Source organism: Saccostrea echinata, unplaced genomic scaffold (genome assembly GCF_033153115.1).
Source record: "Saccostrea echinata isolate AGI-Se365-2 ecotype Australia unplaced genomic scaffold, CSIRO_AGI_Sech_v1 ptg000056l, whole genome shotgun sequence".
Taxonomy (NCBI): domain Eukaryota; kingdom Metazoa; phylum Mollusca; class Bivalvia; order Ostreida; family Ostreidae; genus Saccostrea; species Saccostrea echinata.
Window position 1 is genome coordinate 5,494,699 of NW_026889805.1, and position 27,521 is coordinate 5,522,219.

General features: G+C 33.2%; 2 protein-coding genes across 2 annotated transcripts in view; both read right to left on the reverse strand.

Moving 5' to 3' along the window:
* Window positions 1–27,521, reverse strand: part of LOC133173548 (cytoplasmic FMR1-interacting protein 2-like) — a 51,135-nt gene that overhangs the window by 20,567 nt on the left and 3,047 nt on the right. The window contains exons 4-31 of the mRNA XM_061308531.1: window positions 18,156–18,233; window positions 17,237–17,338; window positions 14,447–14,628; window positions 14,130–14,355; window positions 13,712–13,816; window positions 13,395–13,598; window positions 13,123–13,239; window positions 12,233–12,310; window positions 11,939–12,153; window positions 11,687–11,834; window positions 10,270–10,426; window positions 9,688–9,770; window positions 9,488–9,561; window positions 9,274–9,370; window positions 9,099–9,175; window positions 8,876–8,984; window positions 8,648–8,767; window positions 8,336–8,535; window positions 8,101–8,188; window positions 7,858–8,001; window positions 7,640–7,730; window positions 7,239–7,369; window positions 6,809–6,887; window positions 6,379–6,494; window positions 6,047–6,285; window positions 5,633–5,780; window positions 4,314–4,466; window positions 917–922 (exon numbers count right to left, since the gene is read on the reverse strand). Of these exons, the coding sequence (XP_061164515.1) occupies window positions 917–922; window positions 4,314–4,466; window positions 5,633–5,780; window positions 6,047–6,285; window positions 6,379–6,494; window positions 6,809–6,887; window positions 7,239–7,369; window positions 7,640–7,730; window positions 7,858–8,001; window positions 8,101–8,188; window positions 8,336–8,535; window positions 8,648–8,767; window positions 8,876–8,984; window positions 9,099–9,175; window positions 9,274–9,370; window positions 9,488–9,561; window positions 9,688–9,770; window positions 10,270–10,426; window positions 11,687–11,834; window positions 11,939–12,153; window positions 12,233–12,310; window positions 13,123–13,239; window positions 13,395–13,598; window positions 13,712–13,816; window positions 14,130–14,355; window positions 14,447–14,628; window positions 17,237–17,338; window positions 18,156–18,233 (3,567 nt within the window). The remainder of the gene's footprint in view (window positions 1–916; window positions 923–4,313; window positions 4,467–5,632; window positions 5,781–6,046; window positions 6,286–6,378; window positions 6,495–6,808; window positions 6,888–7,238; window positions 7,370–7,639; window positions 7,731–7,857; window positions 8,002–8,100; window positions 8,189–8,335; window positions 8,536–8,647; window positions 8,768–8,875; window positions 8,985–9,098; window positions 9,176–9,273; window positions 9,371–9,487; window positions 9,562–9,687; window positions 9,771–10,269; window positions 10,427–11,686; window positions 11,835–11,938; window positions 12,154–12,232; window positions 12,311–13,122; window positions 13,240–13,394; window positions 13,599–13,711; window positions 13,817–14,129; window positions 14,356–14,446; window positions 14,629–17,236; window positions 17,339–18,155; window positions 18,234–27,521) is intronic.
* LOC133173449 (uncharacterized) overlaps window positions 19,497–27,521 on the reverse strand; it is a 70,007-nt gene continuing 61,982 nt past the window's right edge. The window contains exon 2 of the mRNA XM_061308437.1: window positions 19,497–19,507. The gene's annotated coding sequence lies outside the window, so the exon portion shown is untranslated. The remainder of the gene's footprint in view (window positions 19,508–27,521) is intronic.

Genomic DNA, 27,521 nt, shown 5'->3' on the forward strand with positions numbered 1-27,521 from the left:
TTGGAAACTACCTCTCTAATCATTTAATATGACATTGTAAAGCACAACAACTTGCTATGTATGTATTTTACTTTTACAATTTAAAAAAAAAAAATTATCTCCTTATTGATAATGTACTGCCTTTGTCTACTAATGTATCTTTCATGCCTCTCTGGGGACCCTTGATTGGAAATAAATATTGTCTTTTCTTGTGAATAAAGTGTGGAAATTTTCATTTAAAAAGGCCGAAAAGACTCCTTTTTTGTTGCGGACTGATAGTATATACATGTATGATTGACCATGTTGACCCGTCCCCTAACCTAGGTCACACAAGTCGTTTGACCCCCACCCAACTCACAGGGGCATCTTATCCGCTCTGTTCTCTAGTAATAGGGAACAGAGTGGATAAGATGCCTATGTGCCCCACTCAAATACTTTGCATAGCCGTAAAAACCGGGTGGGCACGGGGAAGCCGTGCCCCCCCCCCCCAATAATTTTGCCGAATACAATAGAAAATATAGCTACTGTATGCTTGTGCCCCCTCAATAATAACGTCAGATGACCTTCTTTTTTTTGCTTGTCAAGGAATTTTGGTAGTGGATAGTGCCCCCCCCCCCCGGCCCGAACTGAAAATGTATAGTTGTGCCCCCTCAAAGTGAAATTGCTTCCTACGGGCCTGTTTTGGTGTGAGACTAACGATGGTGACCTAGACTAGATCCTCTCCTCCTCCACACACACGGTATATTTTCTTTTAGCTTGTTAGAGCCCGAAATCGAACCCAGGACCCCTGCATCAAAAGGCCGGCGCTATATCGACTGAGCTACCCAGCCTATGGCACGCCAAATTCACGAAAATGAGCTAAACATATTTTCACAGTTGAAACTAGGTTTATCGACTGCAAACTATAGTTTACTTACCGTAAACCATAGTTAACGACGTTAATCTATATTTCACATCTCTAAGCCATAGTTAATGCCTTAATCTATGTTTTACAAGTGTAAATTATACTTAATACCGAAAACAATCATTTGCGATTGCAAAACTATAGTTAACAATAGTTTTGTCCATAAATTATAGATCTAGGTTAATCCTAGTTATAGCATGATAAGATTTTGCTATGCAACGATTATTTTCATTGGTTGATTTATTGACATGAAAAGTAAATAATCTGTCATTTTAAAGCAAATCTAGTTGGAAATAAAAAGAAAAACGACAGGAAAATTACGGAGTAAAATTATTTTTTAATTTAAAAGAGAAGAGAGAGAAAAATGCATTTTGAGTTTGTAATCAAACTTTTCTCATCAGCAACGGAATAAATCACTAACATTTAGGCTATCCTTGCCGTCTTGAAATCCAACCTTTTGCGCTGATCAAACAAAAATGACTGAGCATTGCTGGTATGAAAAGAGTTGCTGAAAGCTTGACTTATGATATTAAGATTATCAAGAAAAGAAATCACTATAGTAATTCTGTTAAAATGGAACAGGATTTGTTTTCCGTTTTTATACAGAACTTACGGCAATGACGCACATTCAGTATTGCTGTTCTCGCGATCGGTGCCGCGAGATTTTGAATTGAAAACTATCGATCGTTAACAGTTAATAGGTGTTTAGATTTATAAACTATATTTAACAACTCTTAACTATATATATATACAGTTTACGAGTGTGAATTATAGTTTATGAATTTTGACGATAAACTATGATTGGCAAATGTGAATCATAGTTTATCTCTCTACACTATAGTTTACGATCGTTAAGTATAGTTACCGTCTGCTAATTATACTTTATGAGTATTAATGACAGTTAACTATAGTTATATAACTACATAACCAGTTAAGTTGTAAGAACTTGTTTCTGATCCATTTGCTATGTCAATAAAATATGTTCAAAACTATAGTTCACGACTGAAGTCTATAATTAACGAATGTAAAACAAAGTTTATCTGATAATATAGTTTCACGATTTGTGAAACTATGATTAACAACTCTAAACTATGGTTAATGAATGTAAATTATAGTTTACAAATGAGAATCTGACTATATTTAACAGCAAAATATATTGTTAACGTTTATTTACAGACAGATAAACTTAGGTTAGCATTCGTAAACTACACTTTGCAACCGTTAAATATAGTTTTACAGATGAAAACTATAGTTAACGAATCGTTAACTATAGTTTACAGTTCGTAAACTATAGCTTACAATCAATAAACCTAGTTTATCACCTGTTAAACTATGTTTATCTATAATTTTTGTGAATTTCTCGTGCCATACCAGGCCGATATCCCCTACCTATGACTTTTGAGAATAGACCCCCTTTGAACTGTTGAAACCTTGTGCTTAAATGTCTTTAACCACAGCAGATGGTAGTGATTTAAAAGTTTTGGGGAAGGTTGACTAAGAGATTAGGATAGGAGATAATTTGTTTTGTCATGAGTTCATTGTCACTGAATTAGAAGATATATATATATACTTCGAGACAATTTTTTGCTCAGGAAGAAATGTTTCCTTTTTATTCTGATTATAATTGAATGATATTTCCTTTTTCGTTCATCATTTGTACCAGTGCACCAGCACACTGGATGCTAAATAGCGATGTTGGTGGACGACACCAACTGACCGAAACTATAAAGCAATTAGGATGATACAAGTTACAAGATATTTTATTGACCAATCAACAATGATCAAAGGTCCCGGAAAACATTTTAACATAAAAAGGTACAATTTAAACACATTATCTCAGGGTAGAAATTAATAATAATGTACAGTACATAGATATCATGTAATAATTCATGTTAATTATTTCTATCTAAGATTTGTTTGACAATTTACAGATATTTGCATATTTGTTTTCAATATTGATCAAGTTTTTTTTTGTTTGTTGAAGAGAGTTTTTTTAAATTTCTCTATACCCCTTTCTTTCTCTCTGTGTATCCTTGTATGTTAGATTATTTGAGATATATTTTAATCTAGCCTTTTTAATTTCTTTTATGTGCATACAAAAACATAATGAAATTCGTTGCTGAAAATTTTCGAGGCAAGATAAGAAGAAATTTTTCTGGTTAAAATTTATATTTAATACCCTTAGTTCAAATTTATATTTAATACCCTTAGATGAATTATAAACATTACTTTTCTAGTTTTGGATATTTTGGTCTACAAGTTTTCTTTTTATTTAATTTTTAAATACTTTTAACCTAATTGGCCCAAGATTGGTCATGAAATGCTGCCAGTGCATACATTTATCCATCGTCTGAGAAAAATGAAGTTTTGCCCCGAAAGAAAAAAATTCTCACTTAATATTAAGATAAGTGGAAAGCAACAAAGTTCCTCATATAGAGGACTAGCTATAGTAGCTCATTATAAGCATTCAATTTGCCTGCTAGATTCCCATGGGTAATGAAAAATATTTTCAAAGAATTGATGTATTTTCTATATTTGACCAAGTTGGAAAAAGGGGGCGTATTTTTGCTCACAGTAAATTGAATCAGTTTCTTCACTTCATGTAAATGTTCTCTTTAACACTTTCAAAAAAAAGTAATGTGGTTTCAGTATAGACTAACTTAGCCCAACCTTGGGACGTGAACGCAAAATCCAGGAGTCATGAATTCTATAATTTTGGCAAAAGGGTTAAGCACTCGATGTAATCATAAAAAACGGTTTTCCTGCTGGATGTCCATGAATATTGAAGATATCCAAAGGTGCACTTTTATTTTCAATAAACGGCGAACTTAGCCTCATCCTGGGGCATAAAAATGGACCAAGGGCAATAAATTTTACAATTTTGGTACAGGGCAGTTTATTATTATGATGGAAATAATATGCCTGTTGGATCATGGATGCTCATTAATAAAGGAGAATTTTTTTTAAAAACATATTTTATTTTTAAATAAAACCGACTAAGTCCCATCCTTAGTCCTGAATAATGAACCAAGGTATTTGTACCATGTATATGTACCATGTATATGTACCATTAATGTGTTGATGCATATATTTTCAAAATGTAAAACAATCTTTTCTGCTGACCCCAATGTACATTACACACCATATAATGAGTTTTACTTGGATATTTTAAATGAACTTTGTCATGGCTTGATAGTCATAAAACAAATAATATACAAGTAGTATGTAATATAAGACAATGGAGTCTTAAAATAATATGCAATCGGGGACCATCCAGAACACACTAGTATAATATACTGGATCCTCAACTCAAATAAATAAAACGCTGTCATCAAATGACTAAAAACAATTAAATTTCAAAGCAAATACACGTGTATAATTTTCATGATAAATTAACAAAAAAATCATTGAACATTCAGATTTCTGTGGCACAGGACTGGTGGATCGGCGGTGAAAAGCATCGGACATTCTCCATAACATTCTCTGTATTTTCGTCTGTTTTCAGGTATTTGTTGAAAATTGCAAAGATCTGGTTGTTTAATATCTCAAACCTTCTTATGCGACCTGTCACTTTAGACAATTGCTAAAATCAAGATAAGAATTTTATTATGTTGTGATTTTGAATTTACTATGTGGAAGTACGTACAAAATTTACAACATGATCTTGATGAACAAAGTTTTTAACAAGAAGCCAACAGGCCACAACACTCACCTCTTTTTGACATGATGGATAAGTAGATTTAAAAATCCTTACGAAGCCATCAAAGTAAAGTCAATGATTTCAACAATTGTAATTTGCAGTATAAAATCATGAGGTTTAATGTCAGGTTTGCTTCTCTTTCAAAGAATTTTTTAAATGTATTACTTTTGTGATTCTATGTTAAACTTTGACCCCTAATCTGTCCCCTTGGACCAAGAATTGACATCATATTGAGTCTACATTATATTGCTTGCATATACATGTAGCAATACACATGTACCTAGAATTCTGTCTCTGCATTTGGTTAAGTGTAGCTGCAGAACTGTAGCGTTATGGTGTTATATTTTAGATTTTGACCATAGCGTTACAGATAGAGATGATGCAATTTACGGCGCAAGATTTTCTGCGCAAGGTTGGGGATGTTTTTCTCCACTTTTTACAATTCTAGACATATTCTTTTACCAACATGTATATTTTATCCACCTCCTAACCCTTTATAGACATCTCTAGCGAGATATCCTCAGTAAGTCAACATGGCTGTTGGAAGACAGAAAATTCAAAACAAGTGAATTTATTGGTCTGTAGAGATGACTATAAAGGGTTAGGAAGTGGATAAAATATACAGGTTAGTAATAGAATATGTCTAGACTTAAGGAATGAAAGGTAGTTGATTGAGCATTGCTGTAAAGTGGAGAAATACATGTCCAACAAGTGAGCAGAAAATCTTGCGCCTAAATTGCACTTTATTTTAATATTACGGGATCTCTATCTAGCGTTATGGTCAAAGACTAAAATGTAAAACCATAACGCTAGCTACAGTTCTGCAGCTAGGTTGAGTGACGTTGACAATGTGACAACTGATAAAATTCGATCAGAAAAACGAATTCTATAATAATATAAAAACACATTGTTTTCTCAGTTATCAACAACTGTCAAAATATTCTTTTCACGATTTATTGTAGAATAAGAATGCAAATGTAAATGTAAACCATATCCTTTTATTTACGTACAGGTATTTAGACATTTTAAATATGTAACAGACGACTTACATGGCCTTTCACGGTACCGTCCTTCTTGTCTACACGGTTGACTTTAAGGAGATGGTAACAGAAATCTAAAGCCTCAAATCTACGTTGCTGTGACAACAGGACAATAAGGGCGCATCCAGCCCAGTTCAGTCCCTCCCCAAATAATTCTCTATGTAAATAAATACGCCATTTTTTATAATTTAATTAATGTGTAGCAAATTTATGTCATTGTCAGAAGTCTTTCCATGAAAAAAAAGTTTTATATATATATATATATATATATATATATATATATATATATATATATATATATATATATATATATATATATATATATATATATATATATATTAAGAAAACCTTTATGATTTGTGAACGACCAAATAAGCAACGGCGATATTTATATGAGATTTATCAAGTAAGCTCTTCTCTTACTCGACCGAGTACTCGTTTTCCCTGACTGGCATACAGTACACGAATTGTATGGCACTCCAGAGTCGATGGAACTCTGTACATTCGTCTATATTTATCACTCCATTTTTGGGATGTTGCCCATGCCATATATCACTGTCTAAGAATGCTCTGATTTTGTTGAGGACAACTTCAAACATGGAAAGACCGCAACACAACCGTTCTTTGGTCAATAAATCACTTGAAGCAACAAGCAGTTTTTGCTGTATAAAATAATCCAAAAATATTTAAACACAAATTAGCCAAAGGAGTGGAAGATCATCCCATTAGACACAATAACCTTGTTAACGGTTTACCTGGGAACTTCCGTGCCTGTTGATGACCGGGACAATCTGTTGGGAGGCATACTTGACCTCTAACTTGTTTAACTTCTCTCTGAGTTCCTGTTCCTTCTGTTTACGATCATCACCCTCTATAAAACAAGGACACCTAGAATAACTTATTGCTGAGAGTTACCCATATCGGGAGTTTTGAAATTATTCACTGCGATTTCAAGGAGGATTATGAGATAATAATGCAAACTAATCATTTTTGAACGAGTTCAGGATTGTCACTTTTAATTTTTTCACTCTTAACTAATTTCAGGTAAGGTATATGTAATACTACTATTTAAAACAATTAAAGTGTAAATATTGTCTTTGCATTTAATTGAAAATCTCATTTAGTCAACCAGAGACCAATATACTATACAATAAATCCCTGATTTAATAAAGATTTTTTTTTTACCTTTAATTGGAACGAATGGTTTGGGAATAACATTCTGAAAAGGAGCAGCCTGTTTCAGGTCTAATATCTCTTCCTGAACCTTTAGTAATAAAACGGTAAATCTGTGACATAGTAATTTACTAATATCCTCTACAATGATTGTTTCACTATAAACCAAATGAATTGTCAAACTGTGGAGTTCAGATAAAGTTAAGAAATATTTGCGGATAACAGATGCAAATATATGTTATATCTATCAAATAATTAAAGTGATCTGGTGATTCTAGCGGAAGGACTGAAAATCCAAATGTTCTTTTATATAAAGAGACAAAGTCAATCAATAAAGCTCAATTGAATCATAAACTAAGTTATCTTAATTTCACAAATACATGTAATATAATAATTTAAAATATTCTAATTGCATAAGTTACGATTTTTAAAAATAAAATACCAGTGATTGTTCCATGAGTAAAGTTAAAAGTATGGCATTGCCAATTTCACGGAAACTTTGAAAGACATCTGTGCGCAAATCCGGATACTGAATGACGCCAGATAACATTTCATGATAATATTCCATTATAGCTACAAAAAGAAAAAAAAACCATGAAACGTAAAAGTGTGTTTAAAGAAGTTTTATTAGTTTTATTGTATTATTGTTTGTCCACTTCTAACTTCATCATTTATACACTGGATTATTAATTTTGGAAATTGAACAGCACCTGACCATGCCGACTAATAGATATTTTTTGCGCGGTTGAGTGTGTTCATAGGGAGAAGGTTCCGATGATACATATTTCCAAAAGATTTCAACGAAGGAAAGTACACTGAATGTCACTATTTCAGCTATTTTACCTGGAGATCCGTATGCATACAGTTGTAACTTGCAGACCGGTGGCATCCCCGAGAGCAACGTCTGAACGTAATCCATCAATGTACCCTTCAACTACAGCAAAAAGAACATTTTTTTTAAAAACAAATATGCCTCCTTAAAGAAAGCACGTCTAAGTCTTACATTACTCAACCTTAGATTTAGATGAGCTTGATATTTTTTTTAAAATCAAATTACTTACATTAGTTTCAACAACCTTGACTATTTCCTCTATCACAAGAGAAATTCCCTGGTAACCAAGGAGACGACAAACAGACTGAAAGTGAGGCAGACCTATAAAACCTTGATATGGTTTGAAAATGCTTGCAAATGCCACTGACAGTTCCTATAAAAGATTTTTAAAAAAGACGTATTTTGAACTGGGCAACATAAGCAAATTGATGCTGAGGTTTGAATAGAAAGTGAGTATCCTGATCAATTATACCTTGGATCCCCACGTTAAAGTGTGGGAGGAACTGGGTGCTTTCTCACGTTCACACTGATCAGCAATCAGATAAGTGGCCTTTATAAACCTAAGCACGTGAAAAAGATGATAAAAAAGGAGATTATGTTGCAAATTGTAAATATTTTTACACCTTGAACTGCTGCTTTAAATCATACTAGTCTTACCTATTATTAATTATACTAGTCTTACCTATTATTAATTATACTAGTCTTACCTATTAGTTGCTGCATTGTAACAGTAATGCGTTAAGAAATCATAGCTGATTTCCCAGAACACATGGAGAGTAATTCGTCCAAATGGACTGGAGACCTTGTTGTCAGCTTCATGTAGCATGCTATCAAAGTTATCCAATGGAATAAAGTCTTTCATCAGTTTATGAGCCAATTTATTGCACTTGATAAGTTTCTCGAGTTCCTGAAGAGTTTAAACACATATTTATTAGTATATCAGCTCTCCCTAATAAATCCTTTCTTGATATTGTCGCTAAAGAGGTTTTTTTCTGAAAATTAAAAATGGCAGCATTTACCAAGATGCCTGTTAAATCGCTAGCCTCGAACCTCGCTATAGCAATGTCCAGGGCTCTCTGGAGTGATGCGTTGATACGTTGACCAATCAAGTGCTTGAGATCAATGGAACGACCCAGAATCTTCATGAAAGAACATCGAAGTTATCATTTGCAATACGTGTATTTATCAATAAAATATTACTTTCTTAGCATTTAAGATTTTTTATTCTTACAAGAAAACAGAATTACCTGTACTTCCTGTTGCCGTAACAGGGTATGATACCTGTTGGCTGTAGGGTACGGAATTTTGTGTCCTTTTTTGGCACACTCTGCCCGAAAAGTCTTGTCTAACATTATGCTTTAATTCAATGATACATCTATGTTACAACGTGTATTTTGTTGTATATATGTGGATAAGATAAATGGTTTCCATTACGTAGAACCTCCAATGCAGTTTCATAGTTAAACTTACCTGCCTGCTAGGTGTTTGTAGTAGGCAAAAATCTGTTCGCTCAGTTTGTAGACAAACTGATCAAAGCACAAATTTACCTGAAAAAAAATTAATTACACATTTATTTTAAAGCATTCTTGTAATTTTGGAAGACCAAGGTCCAACTTGTTGGACGATTATTCAGTGATTTACTAACCTCTGCCTCGACTTCATCATACAGGAATTGTTTGTGGAATTTCATGATGGCGTATTGACCACTGTCATTGTATAAATCCAGAGGATACAAAATATACCTACAAAAGGATATAAGAAAGGTCTATAACATGAAAATCGGTCCTAATGTAATTTTCCAAGAGGAATTTGTAGACATTTCACTTGTTCAACACGTAAATTGCTCTATATTATCTTACTCCATCATTGAAGGGTCTTTGGTTTCCAGGATGTGGTCTGTAAGAATCCAAGGCATGGACATATCAATTGGAAACTAAAAATGTAAGTTCTTCATATTATATTTCATGTCTTCTCAATAAAATATTTTGGTTTCTCATCGCTGTATAGAAACGTCTACTACATTTGTTATAACGACTGCTAATTAATAATTAATAAGAACCTGTATTCTTTGACCCATGGTCATCTCCAGGAAATATTCTCTGAACCATAACTGAGAAAGATCACCACAAGCATGGAGGGACTCTGAAGTCCAAAAATAGCATTTAGGTAAGTCGTGTTAAATGCATGTGCTTACAAAAACGATCAATTTTTAAGATGCTGGTTTTAACACATTTTGTATTCATTGATGTTAAAAAAGATAAGGAAGTGAAATAAGGTACATTATCTGTAATGACGAAAGAATTTTTTCAGACTCTGTAATACTACGATTTACTTGCAGAGGATCCCTTTCCACGATTTCAATATCTTTGTATAAAGTGCCAAAAAACCTTCCTTTTACCATCTACTTGTTTTTTTCTAATACCTGGTATATAAATATTGGATTGCAAAATCAATTCTCATGTGTGACAGTGTTTTTTCCCAGAAAACCCGCCTTAGTTATAAGCAATCTAATTAAAATTAGATGTTCCGAATCCGCTATCGCTTCTCAAACAGAAGCGATAGCGGATTCGGAACATCTAATTTTAATTAGATTGAGTTATAAGTATTTTCCATGTTTAATAGTTTACTATATAGTGCTCACTGTTGAAATTAAGTAAGTAATTCCAGTAAGAGGACTGCTTTAGGAACTGGTTGATGGCAGTCACGTGATTGGGATCTAGTTCCTTCTTCAATGACCTCTTTACTCCTACGGCACTCCTGTCTGTAATCGACTCCAGCATTGTTCTCACCATGTACAACTGTTTGTTGTAAATATATATTTTATTAGACCCGTTATTATGTTACGAAACTAAACTGCGGGAGTTTGATCAATTGATCAAAGGATATATATATATATATATATATATATATATATATATATATAGAGAGAGAGAGAGAGAGAGAGAGCACAAAGAATTCACTTTTGTAAGGATACCCACTTCCGCCCCAACCCGGGGTTGAACTCTCGACCTACGGAACCTGTCTTCTAGAAGTCCAGGAACACAGCGCGCTAGACCGCTCGGCCATCTAGGCAAGTCAAAAATTTGCTTTCGATGCCGATGGAATTCTCGCGGAGCAACCCTACACTACACGGTCATTGAGAATGGAAGTGAGATACAGTTATTTGAATATTAGTTTTATTAGAGGATCGTTACCGATACACATTGTAATGAAATTCTTTATGCTTTCTATATTATTTCTTCACTTAGAATTTCTTTATGCTTTCTATATTAATATTTCTTCACTTCACTTAGGGCAGTTATGTTAGTTTAAGAGTTGTTGTAAAATGTGCTTATATATATATATATATATATATATATATATATATATATATATATATATATATATATATATATATATATATATATATATATATAAAACGCTAAAAAAAACAACACTGTATATCCTATATGTTTCGGATCTACTAAATAGATACAAGGTCACGGATGGAAATTTAACTAAAGCACTAAAAATGACCAACCAAACGAGCAATTAAAAATTGTCAAATTTTCGGGACGCCCTTTCCCATCCTCAGGATATAGAAAAGATTAAAAAGACATGATAAAACAAAACAGATGAAAACAAAAAAAACATCTAGCACAGTGACTATACAACTACGCTTCTAAAAATATTTATTGCACTTTTACTTTTGGAATTCCGATGTTCTCTGCTCGTTGGAGTTTACAGAGACAGCCGAGTGTCTGGTTCTAAACGTATTAGACGCGGAAGGTTCATAAAAATATTTTACACATTCTATTGGAACCCTATTCATATTGCCACGCCCAATCAACTTAGCGTGCAGAATACTCCATTCCTGTGTGTCTGCTATATAACCGTTAATCTAGATACTCTGGATGGAATTTTATTTTTTCAGTTATACTGAACCACTTAGTTTAATGTGTACATAGAACTATATACTGAGTACATAAAGTAAAATTCTTGACCAAAACTATTGCAGTATGTTTTTTTGTTGAAGATTTCTTTTGAGAACTGGAGCCATTTTAACAGACAATCCGTACCTGGGTGGCTGAGGGTGCCACATTTTTACGGGGAGCTTGTATGCTGAACCCTGTATCCGGGTCTTTTTTCCCCTTGGACGCAGGGTCACCTACTGGTTCTACGCCATCCTTCCAATCCACGCATGAATCCCGAACCGAAATAATCACCCTGCAAAAACAAACAATATTACTTACACACAGAATAATATTGATACTGAATGCTGCTGCACAAAGGATATATAGCTTATTATGTGAGCGAAGCGGCGAAATTACATTTTAATAAGATCATTTTTCTTCTTAACTGCCCGTCTTAGTGGCTCTCGCAGAAAAATCTGCGCAAAATCTTGTAAAGCAGCATAAATGTGCCTTCTGATGGCGTCCAGAAACACGGACTCCATCCTGGCCATCAGGAGTTGTAGCCCCTTAATCATGGCGATCACTTCCACAATGGCAAACTTTTCATCCTTACTGTAGTTATATCGGGTCGACTACAAGAATTCAATGGTTTTTAAATGTTGGGGTGAACAGAGATGAGGACAAGACTCTGAAGAACACTTTATAACTTACTCGTTCATATTCTTCTGAATCTTGGGGACATTCCGGGTTCATGTGGTGGTCAGTAGGATTCAGTAACTTCCAGCAGTACTAAATAAAGAAACGTATTGATAGAAATTTGGACATATCCACCCTGTCAATGTAATTTATCAGGATTCAGTAACTTGCAGTACTAATAAAGAGATATATTGATAATTAGATATAAATCCACTATGTCAATGTAATTTATCAGGATTCAGTAACTTCCAGAAGTACTAATAAAAAGATGTATTGATAGTTAGACATAATTATATCCACTGTGTCAATGTAATTTATCAGGATTCAGTAATGATCATTATTAGAAACCTAGACATATATCCACTATGTCAATGTAATTCATCAGGATTCAGTAATGATAATTATTAGAGACCGAGATATATATCCACTGTGTCAAAATAATTCATCACCTAACAAGTCAAAACTTCGAAGAAGTTTCACTTTAAACATTACAGATTTTTCTTCATCATTTCATAATAAATCGAACAGCTCTTGGAGGATCGTGTTTACATGCACAGCTGACATGCTTTGTCACTTTCGGATTGAATTGTGATATTTAAAATTTAATTAAAAGTCCGATATAAGTAATTTTAAAATGGGCGTTGAATAACCATTTTTTGCAATAACATGCATGTGAAAATTTTTTTGTACATCGATAACACAATAAAAAGCCTAAAAATGATCATTTGATTTTTCAGTACACGTTTGGGAGATTTCTGTGAGAATGAAATGAAAAGCTAAGGAGTCAACTTCAAGTGAGAACCCAAAAGATACACTAAAGTCGCCCAAATTTTCAAAGATTTTACTTGTGAATGGATATCATGGCCCTATTTTAAGAATGGTATTTTTTGGGGTATAATACGTACCAACTCCATGACCCTCTGTGTCCATGACGACATGTTGGTCAGACCACGCAGGGCTAAGTCATACATCTCCTTGTTTTCTTCGTCAGTCCGTGCTGATTTAGCCGACGTGGTCATTCTCTACTCAACACAAAACGTACATTGATAATATTTCATTTTATTATTCTTGCACGTGGCTTGTTTTAGTTTTAATCAGGTTAATGATCAGTTCTTCATTTCTTGAATTGCTTTCCTGCATAATTATGTGCTTTAGTTATTTAGTTTTATTTGATTACTTCATTGCTCCTCCGAGCTAATTCTGATACGTATTCCGTATGACTATCCCTCAGCGCCTGTAGACTGGGCAGTATCTGAGACTGCTGACTCGGCTGGTTCGATTCACAATGGTTCCACTTTGAGGAGTCAAAGTTCACGCTCTTCATAATGTAGGAGTAAGGTTTCATTTGCATATCACCATACAGAGGGACAACCTCCATTTGCTGCAAAAAGAACAAATATTTTGTTGCAAAAGAACTAATCATGTCCACAATTGAGCAGGCCATTACAATGGTAGTGTCACCAAAATGTATTTCAATGGCGCAGAAGGATGTACCTTTAAAATTTTGTCTATTTTTGACAGATTGATCCTCTTTTTACTGTCCATTTTGTAAATGCTGTTGTCTTTACTGTCCATAAGAAACAGTCCAAATGCAATCACCTGAAAAGACATACATGTATTACCATGCTAACTTACAACAATTACAAAGAAAAACCACATCTGCTCCATTATCCTGTCAAATTTAAATCCTACAACTTTTTCTGGCAAAAATGTTGAAAAACAGAACGGTACCTCCACGGTCTGAAAAACTTAGGGTTTCTTATAAAATATTATCAAACGGCAAGGAACTCTAACATTTCATCATCATAACTAATATTAAACGCATTGAATGTTCCCATACCTTAACTAACGGTAATGAACTCTAACATTTCATCAGCGTAACTAGCATTAAACACATTGAATGTTCCCGTACCTTAACTAACATGCTTTTCTCTCCAGGTTCTAGAAAGAGGCGGTTTTCGTACATGTGTACCGAGTTATTAACGACGTCAGCCAGTAGCTCCTCGTACCCAGGGGTTGTTTCTAGCGCTTCCTTCAGCAGGTCCCGAATTTTGTTCTGAGTCGCCAAGAACATGGAAAGATTTTGGGACTCTGTCATTTGCTGTGGATCCATCATCCTTCTTAAGCTTTGTATGGCTCTTTGAAACAAGAAAGGGGATGAAATTACAAATAGGAATATTATCCACAACTGGACTTAAAGTAATCTTGTAGTCTGAAGAAGACTTGTACCTCCTATAGGCCGTATAGTCATTCTTAACACTGGCTTTCATATTGGTGAGGTCGTTGAGCTCGGCGAAGGTGTTGATAAACTTTCCTATGGTCAGAAGGTAAGCCTCGGAAATGAAATCGTTCTTCCGTCCTGGGTGACAGAGTCGTTTTATCTCCTCACCAAATTTTTTAATGCTTTCAGTCTGATTCAAGAAAAAGAAGGAGTCTCATAGGACTGTCGATAATCATATGTCTTATTTTAGTAGTAATAGGAGTAGCATTGTGGAAATTGTTAACAGACATACAGACGGACACCTTACCATCGCATAGGCTCTTCTGGTCTTTGACCAGTAGAGCTAAAATCAAAGCTAAAAGGTGTATTCTTGTTTTCCATTTTAGTGTATTTAGAGAAACATAATAACGATCTACCGAAGCCGATTTAGGACCTATCGAAAATATTTTTGAATTCGATATAAGGAATTGTCAAATTTGTTAAAATGAATTCAATTCGTTATACAGCTGTATATCTTTTTAAATTCGTTATAACAAATTTAATCTGATATAACAGATATGTTTATAACGAATTCAAATATTTATTATAAATAACGAATTTGATTTCTTTAAACGAATTTTTATATTTGTTATAACGAATTAAATTCGTTAAAAAGAATTCGACATCTCGTTACATCGAAATCATAAATGATTTTCGATATGCCCTAAATGTCAATTCAAATTTACGGAAGCCCATTTAGGATTTATGACTAAATATTTTTGAATTCAATATAACAAATTGGTTTAATTGTTATAACAAATTCAAAAAAAAATTATAAATAATCAAATTCGTTTAAACGAATTCTAAAATTTGCTATAACAAATTAAATTTGTTTAATCAAATTTAACAATCAGGGCCTATAGAAAAATATATATGAATTCGACATAACGATTTGTCGAAATAGTTTTAACGAATTTAATTCAATAATACAAATTTTTGAATTCGTTATAACAAATTTAATAGATTTGTAATAACAAATTAAATTTATTATAACGAATTTAAAGAAATTGTTATAACAAATTAAATTCATTTTAGCAAATTCGACAATTCCAGGCGCGTAGCCAGAATGGAAGTGAAGTGTACGCAGAGAACGACAAGGGGTTGGGGTTGGGGGTTCCATTTTTACAAATCAGAATTTTATAAATACATTACCAAACTACTATGATTTAACTAATGCTACAACAAAAATTTAAAGGTTAGGTATTGAAATAAGTAGGGAACAACCCCCCCCCCCCTTCCGATACTACGTGCCTGCTGGTGAGGGCCCAGAAGATCCCGAGTTTTAATTACTAAAATTTTTTCATTCATTTTCTTGCCAATTAAATTATGCCATTTAGCTTTTGTTTAGAAAATAAAAGTCATGGTAATATTTATTGTCTTAACGCAAAGTTAATATTTCACTGGAAACTTATTGTACATGTAGTTTAGGATAAATATTTAACCGATATATTGGTATCAAGTACTCTTTTTTAACGTTCAAAAACACGTATACTTAATATGAATACATCATTAACAAGAAATATCGCATAGGCGTCGGAAGCAAATTGAAAGGGGGGGGTTAATTGAAAGTGGGGTGGGGGTGGGGGTGGGGCTAAACCAGCGAAAAAAGGTAAGCCCCAGTTTTCAATGCCTATATTATGTCTATCTTTGCAAAAAAGTGGGGGGGGGGCTAAGCCCCCCTAGCCCCCCCCCCCCCGGTTCCGAAGCCTATGTATCGTATTTTAAATCATATACTAGTAGTTCATAGCATTCAACGATGTGTTTGAAATTTAATTTCTCAAAGATCTTTACAAAAAAAAAATATCAATGTATTAAAGAACAATTACAAATTAATGAATGGTTTATTTTGGATTTGGCAATGATTTAATTAAGGACTTTAAATTTTATTATAGAGTCATGATAATATAAAATTCAAATCGAAACAGTATAACACAAAATAATTTGAAACAGGAATATTTGTTGGATGGTATTGAAATTTCTTCGAACACTCTCTCTCTCTTACATAGATGTTTTTTTTTTCGAAAATGATGTGTACGCACTTGCGTATTTGCGTATAGGCAGCTACGCGCCTGAATTCGTTATATCGAATTCAAAAATATTTTCTGATAGGGCCTAAATGGGCTTCCGTACAAATTCGATTACCAGTTAACAAATGATAACAAATTTAAGAATTCGTTTCAACAAATTTAATTCGTTATAACAAATTAAAAGATTAGTTTAAACGACGTTAATTTGTTATAATAAATTTAAGAATTCGTTAAAACAAATTTAAGAAATCATTTTAAATATTCAACAAATTTATTATAACGAATGAAATTGCTTATCACGATTTCAAAAAATTGTTATAATGAATTAATTCATATTATTGAATTTGACATCTCGAATTCAAAAATATTTTTGATAGGCCCTCAACGGATTTCCGTAGACATCTGATACTGAACCATGCCAGCAAATTGTCAAGGGGAACATTTCACTCATTACGATGTTTTTTCTCATCCTCCTCCCATCATGAAAATAAATCTGTCTTTAACTTATATGTTAGCAAAGGCACCAAAAGCATCATACGATATACCGTTCACGTAAAGAATAGATGCAATGATGTCCGGTCCCTGTGTATGCATTTTCTATTTAACGAGTAAATTAATAACTTTATGTCTGAAAATTGAGGAAATAGATGAAACTACCTGTTCATTCAAAGTGACTGTACATGCATCTTGAATGTATATTTTTAAAACTGATATTATTGCGTATATATTTACTGTGAACTTCATAAAAGCCAGCAGCTTAGAGACGAGTGGTTCCAGAACCTCTATGATCGTCGTGTTGATCTGTTCTCGGTTTTGCTGGTCATTGCTCGCAATCTGAAGACGAAAAGATGCACAGTTCAGAAACAAATGGTAGACCCCAGCTGCTTCGATATTTAACCATAATATTTATCCAACAGAGGTGAAATAATCAAATTTGGAATTTTATAAATGAAGGTTTTCAATGGCTTAAAAATCAGAAATAAATAAGTGTTTTGCAATACACATGCGCTATAAAAGCAAGGGAAAAACAATACCTTTGTGGAATGCAATGTATGACAATTCAAATCCGATCTTTTTTGAAGGAATATTCATGTATAAATTAATTTCTTTCCGGAAATATTATTTTTAAGTTATCTTTTCCCAAAACATATTTTAAATGATAAATCAATAATTGAATGGTGGCCGCCGAATAAAATATTTTTACCCCATGGAAAACTAGTTTCTGATCTTCAAAAATTGTCCATTTACGATTGGTTAAGCGGATGTGGCCAGGTGAAATTTTGATAAGCACGGTTCCATAGAAGTATGGCATGTGTATATTTTTATTTAATTTATGAACCTTTTATGTCGTTAATTTCTCCGTGACCTGTCATTAGCGAAAAGTGAATAGAATCGTCTAAATAGTAATTCAAAAGTTACTCTGCCCGATCAACATCTCGTCACGGATAGTACTGAAAAAAAATCTTTTTAATGCCCCTCCTCCTTTTTTTTTTTTTTTTTTTTTTTTTTTTTTATTATATTTTTGAGGGTGAAAAAAGTACCGTGAAAACATGTTATTTCTTTATTTCCTTAATATTCCAAGTTTTGTGATCAATTTTGATTTGTATTACTGATTGAAAACTTTATTTTTATAATACATAATGGTGTTCACCTGTGGTAATGCTCGGGAACAGCATCTCCAGGTATAAAGCATGGCGGCATAATCCTGTGCCTCTTCTATCAGCTTGTTCTGTAGAGAAAATAATATTAATCACTGTGACACCATATTCTTAAAATACAAGAACGTTAAAGTATCAAGACTTAGAACCTTTGATTCAATATGAAATAAAACTTTTCTGTCATATCGTAGATGGTCAAGAACACATCAATTTTACTTATATATATTAAATTTAAAGAATACATAATACCAAAACTAATAGTTTTTGCATATTTTTATTTACTAAAATATCGAAAGAATTGACAGGTTAGCTAATCTCTGTGTTCCTAATCACTTCTAATTTGTAAAGATACCAAATATTACGATGGCCGACAGCGGCCGCCACTTTCTGATTAAGAATATTGTCATTCTGTACAGCGTTTTTGTCAATTTTCGTTGAAATATTACAACTAAACTGGTAATGCTATATGTACATGTACACTTTTTACACTGACAATTTACACCAGCAAAAAACATTAAAATTCTTTCGTGTGATATGAAATTAAGATACATAAAACAGGTGGCTTGAAAGAGATAAAGAGCATTTTAATGATTTTCACCCTCAATTAGTCTGAGATATCGTAACCCAGTTAATACTAGATTTAGACGTAAATCGTCATTCTGTCACCTTGTATCATTAAAAAGATATTCTTGGGATTGTAATTAAAAAGGCGAATAAAAGTAATACGTTTGTTGTAATGGATATACATGAATATAATGGATATATCTCGATCCTCAAAGTGTATGAGACAACTCGATTCTACCTATTATGTAGAGGTAGAAAAACAGGATTTAGTAGCTCTACATGTGAGCATCCAGTCAAAAGTTTATGGAATGTATCAAAAACAAAACTTTAGATATGGAAATATACCCGTTTTTAAGCAAGAATAAAATGACAACCTTAAATGTGGGAGTCTATATTTGCTCTCTAAATACATAAAATTAATAACTAAATGCTTGAAACACTTTTAAAGGCCAACGCAACCTCTCAAGACTTCCACCTGGTCGGCCAATTATTTTTCAATGTGGCACGGGAATGAAAATATAGGTACATGTAACTAATGTGATCATTTCCTCGTGGGCATTGTTTAAAAAACAAAATTCATACATCAAAGACACGTCCGATTATGAACAAAATCAAATTTCTGATAGACCTGGAAAATTTCATCCTGGTTACCTATGGTGTGACCAGCAGGTACACCAACATGGAATTTTATGAATTAATTACTACAATCTGTCGAGAAAGCATAATATCTAGAAGAAAATACTAATCTGTAATCACCCCGACCTTGCTGTTCTGCTAGAACCTTAAGCTTATCACCTTCAAGTAACCTGTTTTATGTATCTTCAGTTCATATCACAAGAAAGAATTTTAATGATTTTCTCCAGTGTAAATTGTCAGTGTAAAAACTGTATATGGACATATAGCATTACCAGTTTAGTTGTAATTTGTCAACGAAAATTGACAAAAAAAGCTGTACAAAATGACAATATTCAGAATCAAAAGTGGCGGCCGCTGTCGGCCATCGTAAAATATACTTATAAGGCAAAATAATATAATTATGTATTTAAATAGATAATGTAAGCAAATCATGTTTCTGAATATATGTCCGTATATACCACTCTCTTAGATCAGTTTAAGCAAACATGGTTTAGTGATGTACAAACTTCCCCTAAAGGTTTGAACAATAGAATTTTTAAAAAATCATTAATCTTTGAAGACTATTTGTTGAATTTACCTCCTAAACAATCCAAGAAATAATGTTTATTTAGAACTGGGAATACAAAATTACCAATTGAGACTGGTAGATGGTTAACATCTCTAGAGAAAATAGAATTTGTAAATTATGTAACAGCAACGAAATTGGGGATGAATTTCATTACTTATTTAAATGTACTGATGTGTCTATAAAGAACTCAAGAGTTATGTATTTGTCAAAATATTTTCATTTGAATCCAAATGTTTTGAAATTTGAAATGCTTTTTAATGTAACCAATACTAATCAACTCAGCAAAATTTGTAAATTGTTAGATATTATAATTGAGAGAGTTGGCTCTCTTGGTTGACATACTCTGTTACCCCTTCTTCAGGCATATAATATTTTCTGTTTATTATACTGTACATATCTTCTCTTCACTGTTTTGTCAGTTATGAGAATAAAATTCAAGTCAAGTATAAAATGTGTGGTTATATGATAACGAGATTTTTCTTGGCTGAGAGTAGTGCAATTTAATACTCACACATTTAATTGTCTGAAAAACGCGAGATCTAAACCTTCATCAAACTAAAGATACTGTTAGTCACCATGACTACAAAATGAAATCCCAACACCACTGTCGTTTACTAAACAGAATATTTTGAGCAATTGTGTCGGGTTAAAGTCAGAATGCATGTAAATCGGCAACAGTGATGTAAACATTATTGTACTCTTGAATAAATAAAGGATAAGTTTGGGAAACAATAGTTATTGTTATTTGAAAATAAATTGTTATTGAAAAAAAATTCAAATTTCCTAAACAATGACGGAGTAACAAAATCCAAGTGATATTCAAAGTATCAAAGTTTGTAATTTTTTCTCGGTGTAGAGGGTTTATTTCTATGTGCACTGTACTCGACCAATGAATATAGCAGGATACCCGTTTTTGGCAAATTAGGGATTATTCTCAGTTCTTTTTTGTGATAAAGATGTGATTTTTTCAGGAAACTGAGACGGTGATGGAAGGCAGTCAAACCCCACCATCTAGATTGTGACCATTAAAAATGAATGCTACGCTGTAGGAGATAGGGAAGTGCAATTTAGATTGGAAATGTTGCAGCGAAAAAATTCTTTCTGCAGGGTTTCATTTAAAGTATGCAAGTATGCTCCAACAGAAGACAGGAGAACGAGGAAAAGGTGTTTTCTATGAGGAATTTTTGAAAGTTACAGAAGACTACCTCTCAATACATTCCTTATGTATAATGGGAAAATGTGGTATGATAAACAATTACATACATGAAATATGGAAATAACAAACAGTATTCTAGCTCAACGTCCATTAAAACAATACAAATCGGGAGCAGAGCATTCGCGGACCTCCAAAAACATCAGAGGTGGGATCAGATGCCATGGAGGAGTGAGCATCCCCCGTCACACCTGCCGTGTGCTCCTTGTCGTGATTGGGAAATAACGGAAAAATCCGATCACAATTCAGTGTGTAAATAATGGCCTAACAATAAGTATGAAAAACGTCAGTCAGTATACCACTTGATGATAAATTGTATTTGCTGACAAAGTCATTGTATCGACCATAGAACTTACGAAATGATGACTTTAAATGAGACTGTTGATATTCTTGTTTAATCAACTTGTTTGTCAATAACTTACTCGTTTTAGAAATTGTTCATGCGTAGAGCATGCCACTGCGTATCGAATCAACTGAGAGATATAAACCACATATGCAAGTGAAAAGGGTAATTGCTGCATGGGTAAGGAATTTGAAAATTAAAAGATTGAAAAATTAAAGTCATCACGTTTATCATAAAGCTGTGTTGTTAGATTACCATTAACGTCTTTTTCTAGCAAAATATCCAAATTTGAAACAGATGTGTCAGACTCTGTGATATCTTTTATTTCAAGCTCACTAGGATATATCGTGTTGACATATGAATGCGAGATTTTAACATATATCTGATACATTTAATACATTCTGAAAAGTGTGAAGGTCTTCTTTTTCATGTCTGGGCCATCGCCTGGCGTAATCGCTCACAGAATTCATATTTATGAAATTATGATTCCAATTGAAAGATCGGGTTTCCCTAAATTTTGGCTCTTTTAAAATAAGTGATTTAAAGGCCCTCGTGTACGGCGACGTATTAGTAGATTCCTGCAAGGAAAATAGCTATTGAAGGCCTCATCTTGCAGCACCAAACCTTCCACAAACTGAAGGCAGAATTTAAGAATTTAAGCACATCCCGCGAACTAAAAAAATAATATTTCATAATTTTCAGAAACAGATCTACCATTATATAATTGCACATTTTGGATCAGAGGTTGTGCTCTATGGGAAATATTGAAAAAAAATTCTTCAATTTTATGGTCATTTTTGAAGATTTTTTTAGGATATGGGAAAAATGACGCAATTCATGATGTCCTAATCGCACTGACTAGAGAGAAAATTACGCCATTCTAAAAAGATATGCAGACATCAAGGGTCCAAGTGATATTTATTACATTGTCAACTAAAGCTGAGCAGTTATGCTTTTTCAGTAATTAACGGGGCCGAAAAAGGCCCTAAATGAAACTTGCTCTTTATGATTTTTAAGCCAGAGACTTTGAACTTGCCTAAATGACCTATGCTGAAGGTCATTACATACCCTCAGGTTATAATAAGCAATCTTGATAACAAGTACATGTATGAGCTTCTAAATAATGTTTCTCCATTGCAACGTTATGGAACAGGTTGCTCGGACAGCTAGACAGATCAACATACAGACGGACAAGATGATTCTTATATACCACCAAACTTAGCTTGCAGGGTAAAATTAGCATGAACTTCAGTGGTTGGTCATTTAAGGAATCAGTTCCAATATGTATTGATAATAATTGGCGAAGAACATTGCAGGATGTAAGAACATTGAAAGGGGTCGATATAGGAAGTGGTCACACTCTTATCTTAGCAGAGCTGCATGAAATTGAAACTGAACGAAATTACCCATGGTGATAGGAACAAAAATACCAAGGACCCTACAATCAGGAAATCTTCAGATACGGGTTAAGAACAGATTTACCATCCTCCAAAATGAGCTAGAATGCAGTACTGAAAAAATTCAACGCCGCATTCCTTAAAGCGGGAAAGAAAACACTACGGTTGAAAAGGAGAAAGAAGGAAGAAAGAATATCACCCAAGACCTGAGAATTTTAATTAAAAAAATTATAATAAAAAAAAATACGCAAACAAAAAAGAAGATACTTGCAGCAATCTCAGCCAGAATGAAAGACCAGCTAAAAGTCAAAAACTCAGATAAAGATAAAATTACGAGAAGTATCTAGAGCAACAGAAAGGTACTATATTATCAAACTAACACAAGATGCAGAGAAGTCTGCCTCAAAACAAAACATGGGAAACTTATACCTCTAAGTGGAGGATTCTGAGGCAGATACACCAGTGCGTGAAAAAAATGGAAAATTGATCACAGCATACAATAAGAGCTTACCGCTGGATTGATTGATTGATTGTACGTTGTTTTACGTCCCGTTCGAGAATTTTTCACTCATTTAGAGACGTCAAATTTGAAGGGCTTCAAATTTAGACCTTTACTCGGCACTCAGGGCCATTGAGCAGTGAGGGTTCTTTATTATGCCAACGCATTTTTGAGGTATGAAATATGTTTCGATAGCAATTCTAGTTTGATCTCCATCTGGGATTTACCTGGAATTAACTGTATTTTACCAATGCATTATAATATTTAAAAGAATAAATTCTGAAAATTTAACTTGTCCATTCCAACCGAAGATGTTGATAATTTAGCTAAATATCCTGCTCGCCCTTTTATTTCATGAAGATAAAATGAATGAGTAGATGAATTCAATCCCATTTAAAAAAACTTTTCCAGTTAATACCATATGAATATAATTATAGTTTTGATTAGTATTTATGATATTTTTGTATGTTTTAAAATAGTTTTTTTTTTCTAAGTATGAAATTACAGAAATAAATCAAAATATCAAATGCGAATTAATTATTTTTTCTTCCTATTCTTTCAATAGATTCTCTGTCTCCAAATTCACAACTATGATACAGACTATAGCAATGAAGTTATTATCTTTCCTCTACAATCCCCGTTTTGCATACATTTTTTCAATATATGAAATTCAAATGTGTGCAAATCGGGAAGAAACCGTGATGAATGTATTACAACGCTGTCTGTCAACTTCGTCGATTAGTCAAAGTATCCGACAATAACTAAATTAATATGCTCTCAGGGTAATCCATACACACTATGGCATACCGAAAAAGCTAACTTCCCTCAGAAAAATCCCTTACAAAGTCTTCCAAGCAAGGATGATCTGTGGAACAGAATTGACAGACATTTTTACAATCGAAATAGAGAAATAGAAGAGCGATAGGAATGTCTTCTTTCACTGTATCTCTATACTTTCTGCGTAGACTGGCTCTTGGAAATCACCACCAGTCAGGACAGTAGATGAATATCCTAGATAATACGATAACATCGCATAACTAGCACAGCACAAAAGGATATTCAAAGCAAAACCGGCGATCTATTCCAAGATGCAAACAAATAGTCTAAAAATAAATGTCAGCAAAACCAAAGATCAACACCAACATAGACAGGGAAATCACAATTAACAACAACAGAATAAAAGTACCCCGGAGGCAAGATTAAATGACAACGGAGATTCCACCATGGATGTTGAAAATAGAATTACAAAAGTCAGTGCTGCATTTGTAAACCTGCAGAATATCTGGAGAACTCCAATCAAAATCAAATTAAGGATTTTTCAAGACATCCATACTAAATTCTATTTTGTCCTCTTTTGTGTTGTAAAAAAGGACGTTCACACAAAAACTAGACTCCTTCCGGACAAGATACCTTAACAGACAAGATATTCTGAATAAACTTTAAGAGTGAAAAAAAAAATCAGAAATACCTATAGTAACCCTAAAATGGACTACATCATGAGAGAGCGACCAAAGGAGACACGGCGACTACCAGTAGAAAAGGAGATGAAAGACAATAGATTGAGGCATGGCTTAGCATGTCAGCTGACGGATATGACAGTACTCGGTAAAGTTTTATGCACGAAGAGGACTTAGTATCTATAAAATATTTCCTTTTTTCATAAATTATGACATTATACTTTCCTTCAAATAAAAATGAATTTCACTTCTTAAAAAACTAAGCTCATGCAGATTTTATATAAGGAAATACAAAAATCTCAACAATAGACATTGGCTTATCTATTTTTTTTTTTTTCGAGAACTTCCCTCATAAACAACTTTTATATTGAAATTTCTTAAATGCTGTCATTTCTAATAGCATATTTATTTTTGTGCAAGTATAATTAAACTTTTATTAGAGTATTAATGTATATTTACTTTTTCTTTCAGTCAGTATCACGAGAGAAAAAAGGGAGACAAACATTGCTTTTTCTTCCGGTAAAGAGATACATTTTTGCACTGGTTGTACGTCGATCTGCATTTAATTTGTGTCCGGGATATAGCTGTTTTACCATACATTGAATGCATTGCTCTAGTTTTAAGTAATGGGCTAATGACATCAAGCATCTGGAACACACGATTACAAAAATAGCTTATGAGTAATTACAATTAAATAAATGAATCATTATAATTGTTGTTCGTTTGTTTGATTGCTTTATGTTCCTTTGACAATATTTCACTCAAGTTTTTTTTTTTAAAAATTTTAACTAAAGTTGGGACGCTACCCATATCAATTGAAGGCTTCAAATTTGATTATGATTTTAATTCAGTCATTTCGGTAAAGCAAAAGCGATCTTAAGGAATAGGATACTCAAATAATGGAATTTGTAAAATTTTGTACAGGCTTACTCCTATCAATCATTAAGTTTTCCTTATTCTTTCAGCCTCTCCAAAATCCATACTTTTATTTCTGCATTGAAATTCAATGCAAAACCACGAAAAACATTCAATTCCCCGGAAAATATTCAAAGAGATTTTCTGGATATTTATATGCAAGCCAATGTTAATGTGATGGGACTTCTCAACAATACACCAAGACATAGGTGAAGTCATGGACATCGATCATACAATAAACCAAATGTACATAATGTCTCAATTGATTCACTTTTACTTTACATCAACAAAAGTATTTATTGTGATGTACATCACATTCCCACAAAACTTTCACACTGCTCCCTTGCAACTTTTAAATGGACCATTCGAAGAAACTGAAGCAAATCCATACTTGGATTCTTCAATACCAGAATAGATGTAAGTGTCTGTGATTATGGATGTTGCTCAGCATAGAGCCTTTAAACCGCCACGTATTACCTAATTCCGAACCTTAAGATTAAACTTGTAGCAAAGGTAAAAATGCTGTAAACATAAGTAACATTTTTAGTCATAAACAAAGTCCAGTCTTGGATTTCACCGTATTTTAAGATTGTCTACATCCTGCATTTCCGGCAGATATTCCCCAATTGTTGAATCCAAACTTTTCAATTATAAACAACCCCTACAGTGCCTAGATAGTGGCCATCTAAAACAAAATCTTCCACCTGTTCTTGCTTTCTTTCAACTATAGACAAATCATTACTGGTGATGTAAATATACATGTTGCTTAAAATGACGACTTGGAAGCAGTCATTTTTGAAAGATCCAAAATGTACGAGGCCCCAATCGCTCAAATGACCCCTACAAGTTCATTTCTATTATAAATTCTGTCAAGGGGGTATGCTAAACGATGGGCTTGATATGAAAGGATCAACCTCGACAATTTGTCGGAATAAATTGCTTTATATTGAAGATTCTTATTCGACAATTAAAAGGCAAAATGCATACCATCTTACCTTCCGTTTTCAGCAAATGAAAGTGATAAAAGAATTAGATATATTACATCATGATTCCAGCAGCTGAAAAAGTCTGAAACAATATAGTCTTTGTAAGGTTAGCCTTACATCTACATCTGGAAATACAACTTATGTTCATTGTTCCCTTTCAAAGTATGAAATTCTTAGAAATTACTTTCCAGTTTTAAATAATTTTAACATTCCACTCAACGGAAATGAATTAGATTTATCGACCTATACCGAATTCTATCATCCTTATAAATGAAAAAAAAAAAGAAATAGATGCATTCCAGGGTTCTGTAAATGCTTTTCCATGTCATTAACTTTACTCCTCACATAATATTAACTGCTGTGAATGAGGAACATCTTAATTACTAAAACAAATCTGAATTCTCAAAAACTTTAAAGAACTTCGAGATAATTTGAAATCACATTTCCCCCCAAATCAGTAACTTCAAAATATATGACCTTTTCAAAAACTTTAAGGACTAGCTTTTCGACATCATAGACAACTGCTTTTTCACTAAAAATGGAATTCGGAAATATGTGATTACATGTATTCTACATCTCTTAAATATGTGATTACATGTATTCTACATGTATTCTACATCTCTTAAATATGTGATTACATGTATTCTACATCTCTTAAATATGTGATTACATGTATTCTACATCTCTTAAATTACTTTGTTTAAATCCTTCTGATTCTACACACATATACTCTGAAGTTGATATTTAAAATCACTGTCAAAAGCTATGTAGCGTTTGGAGA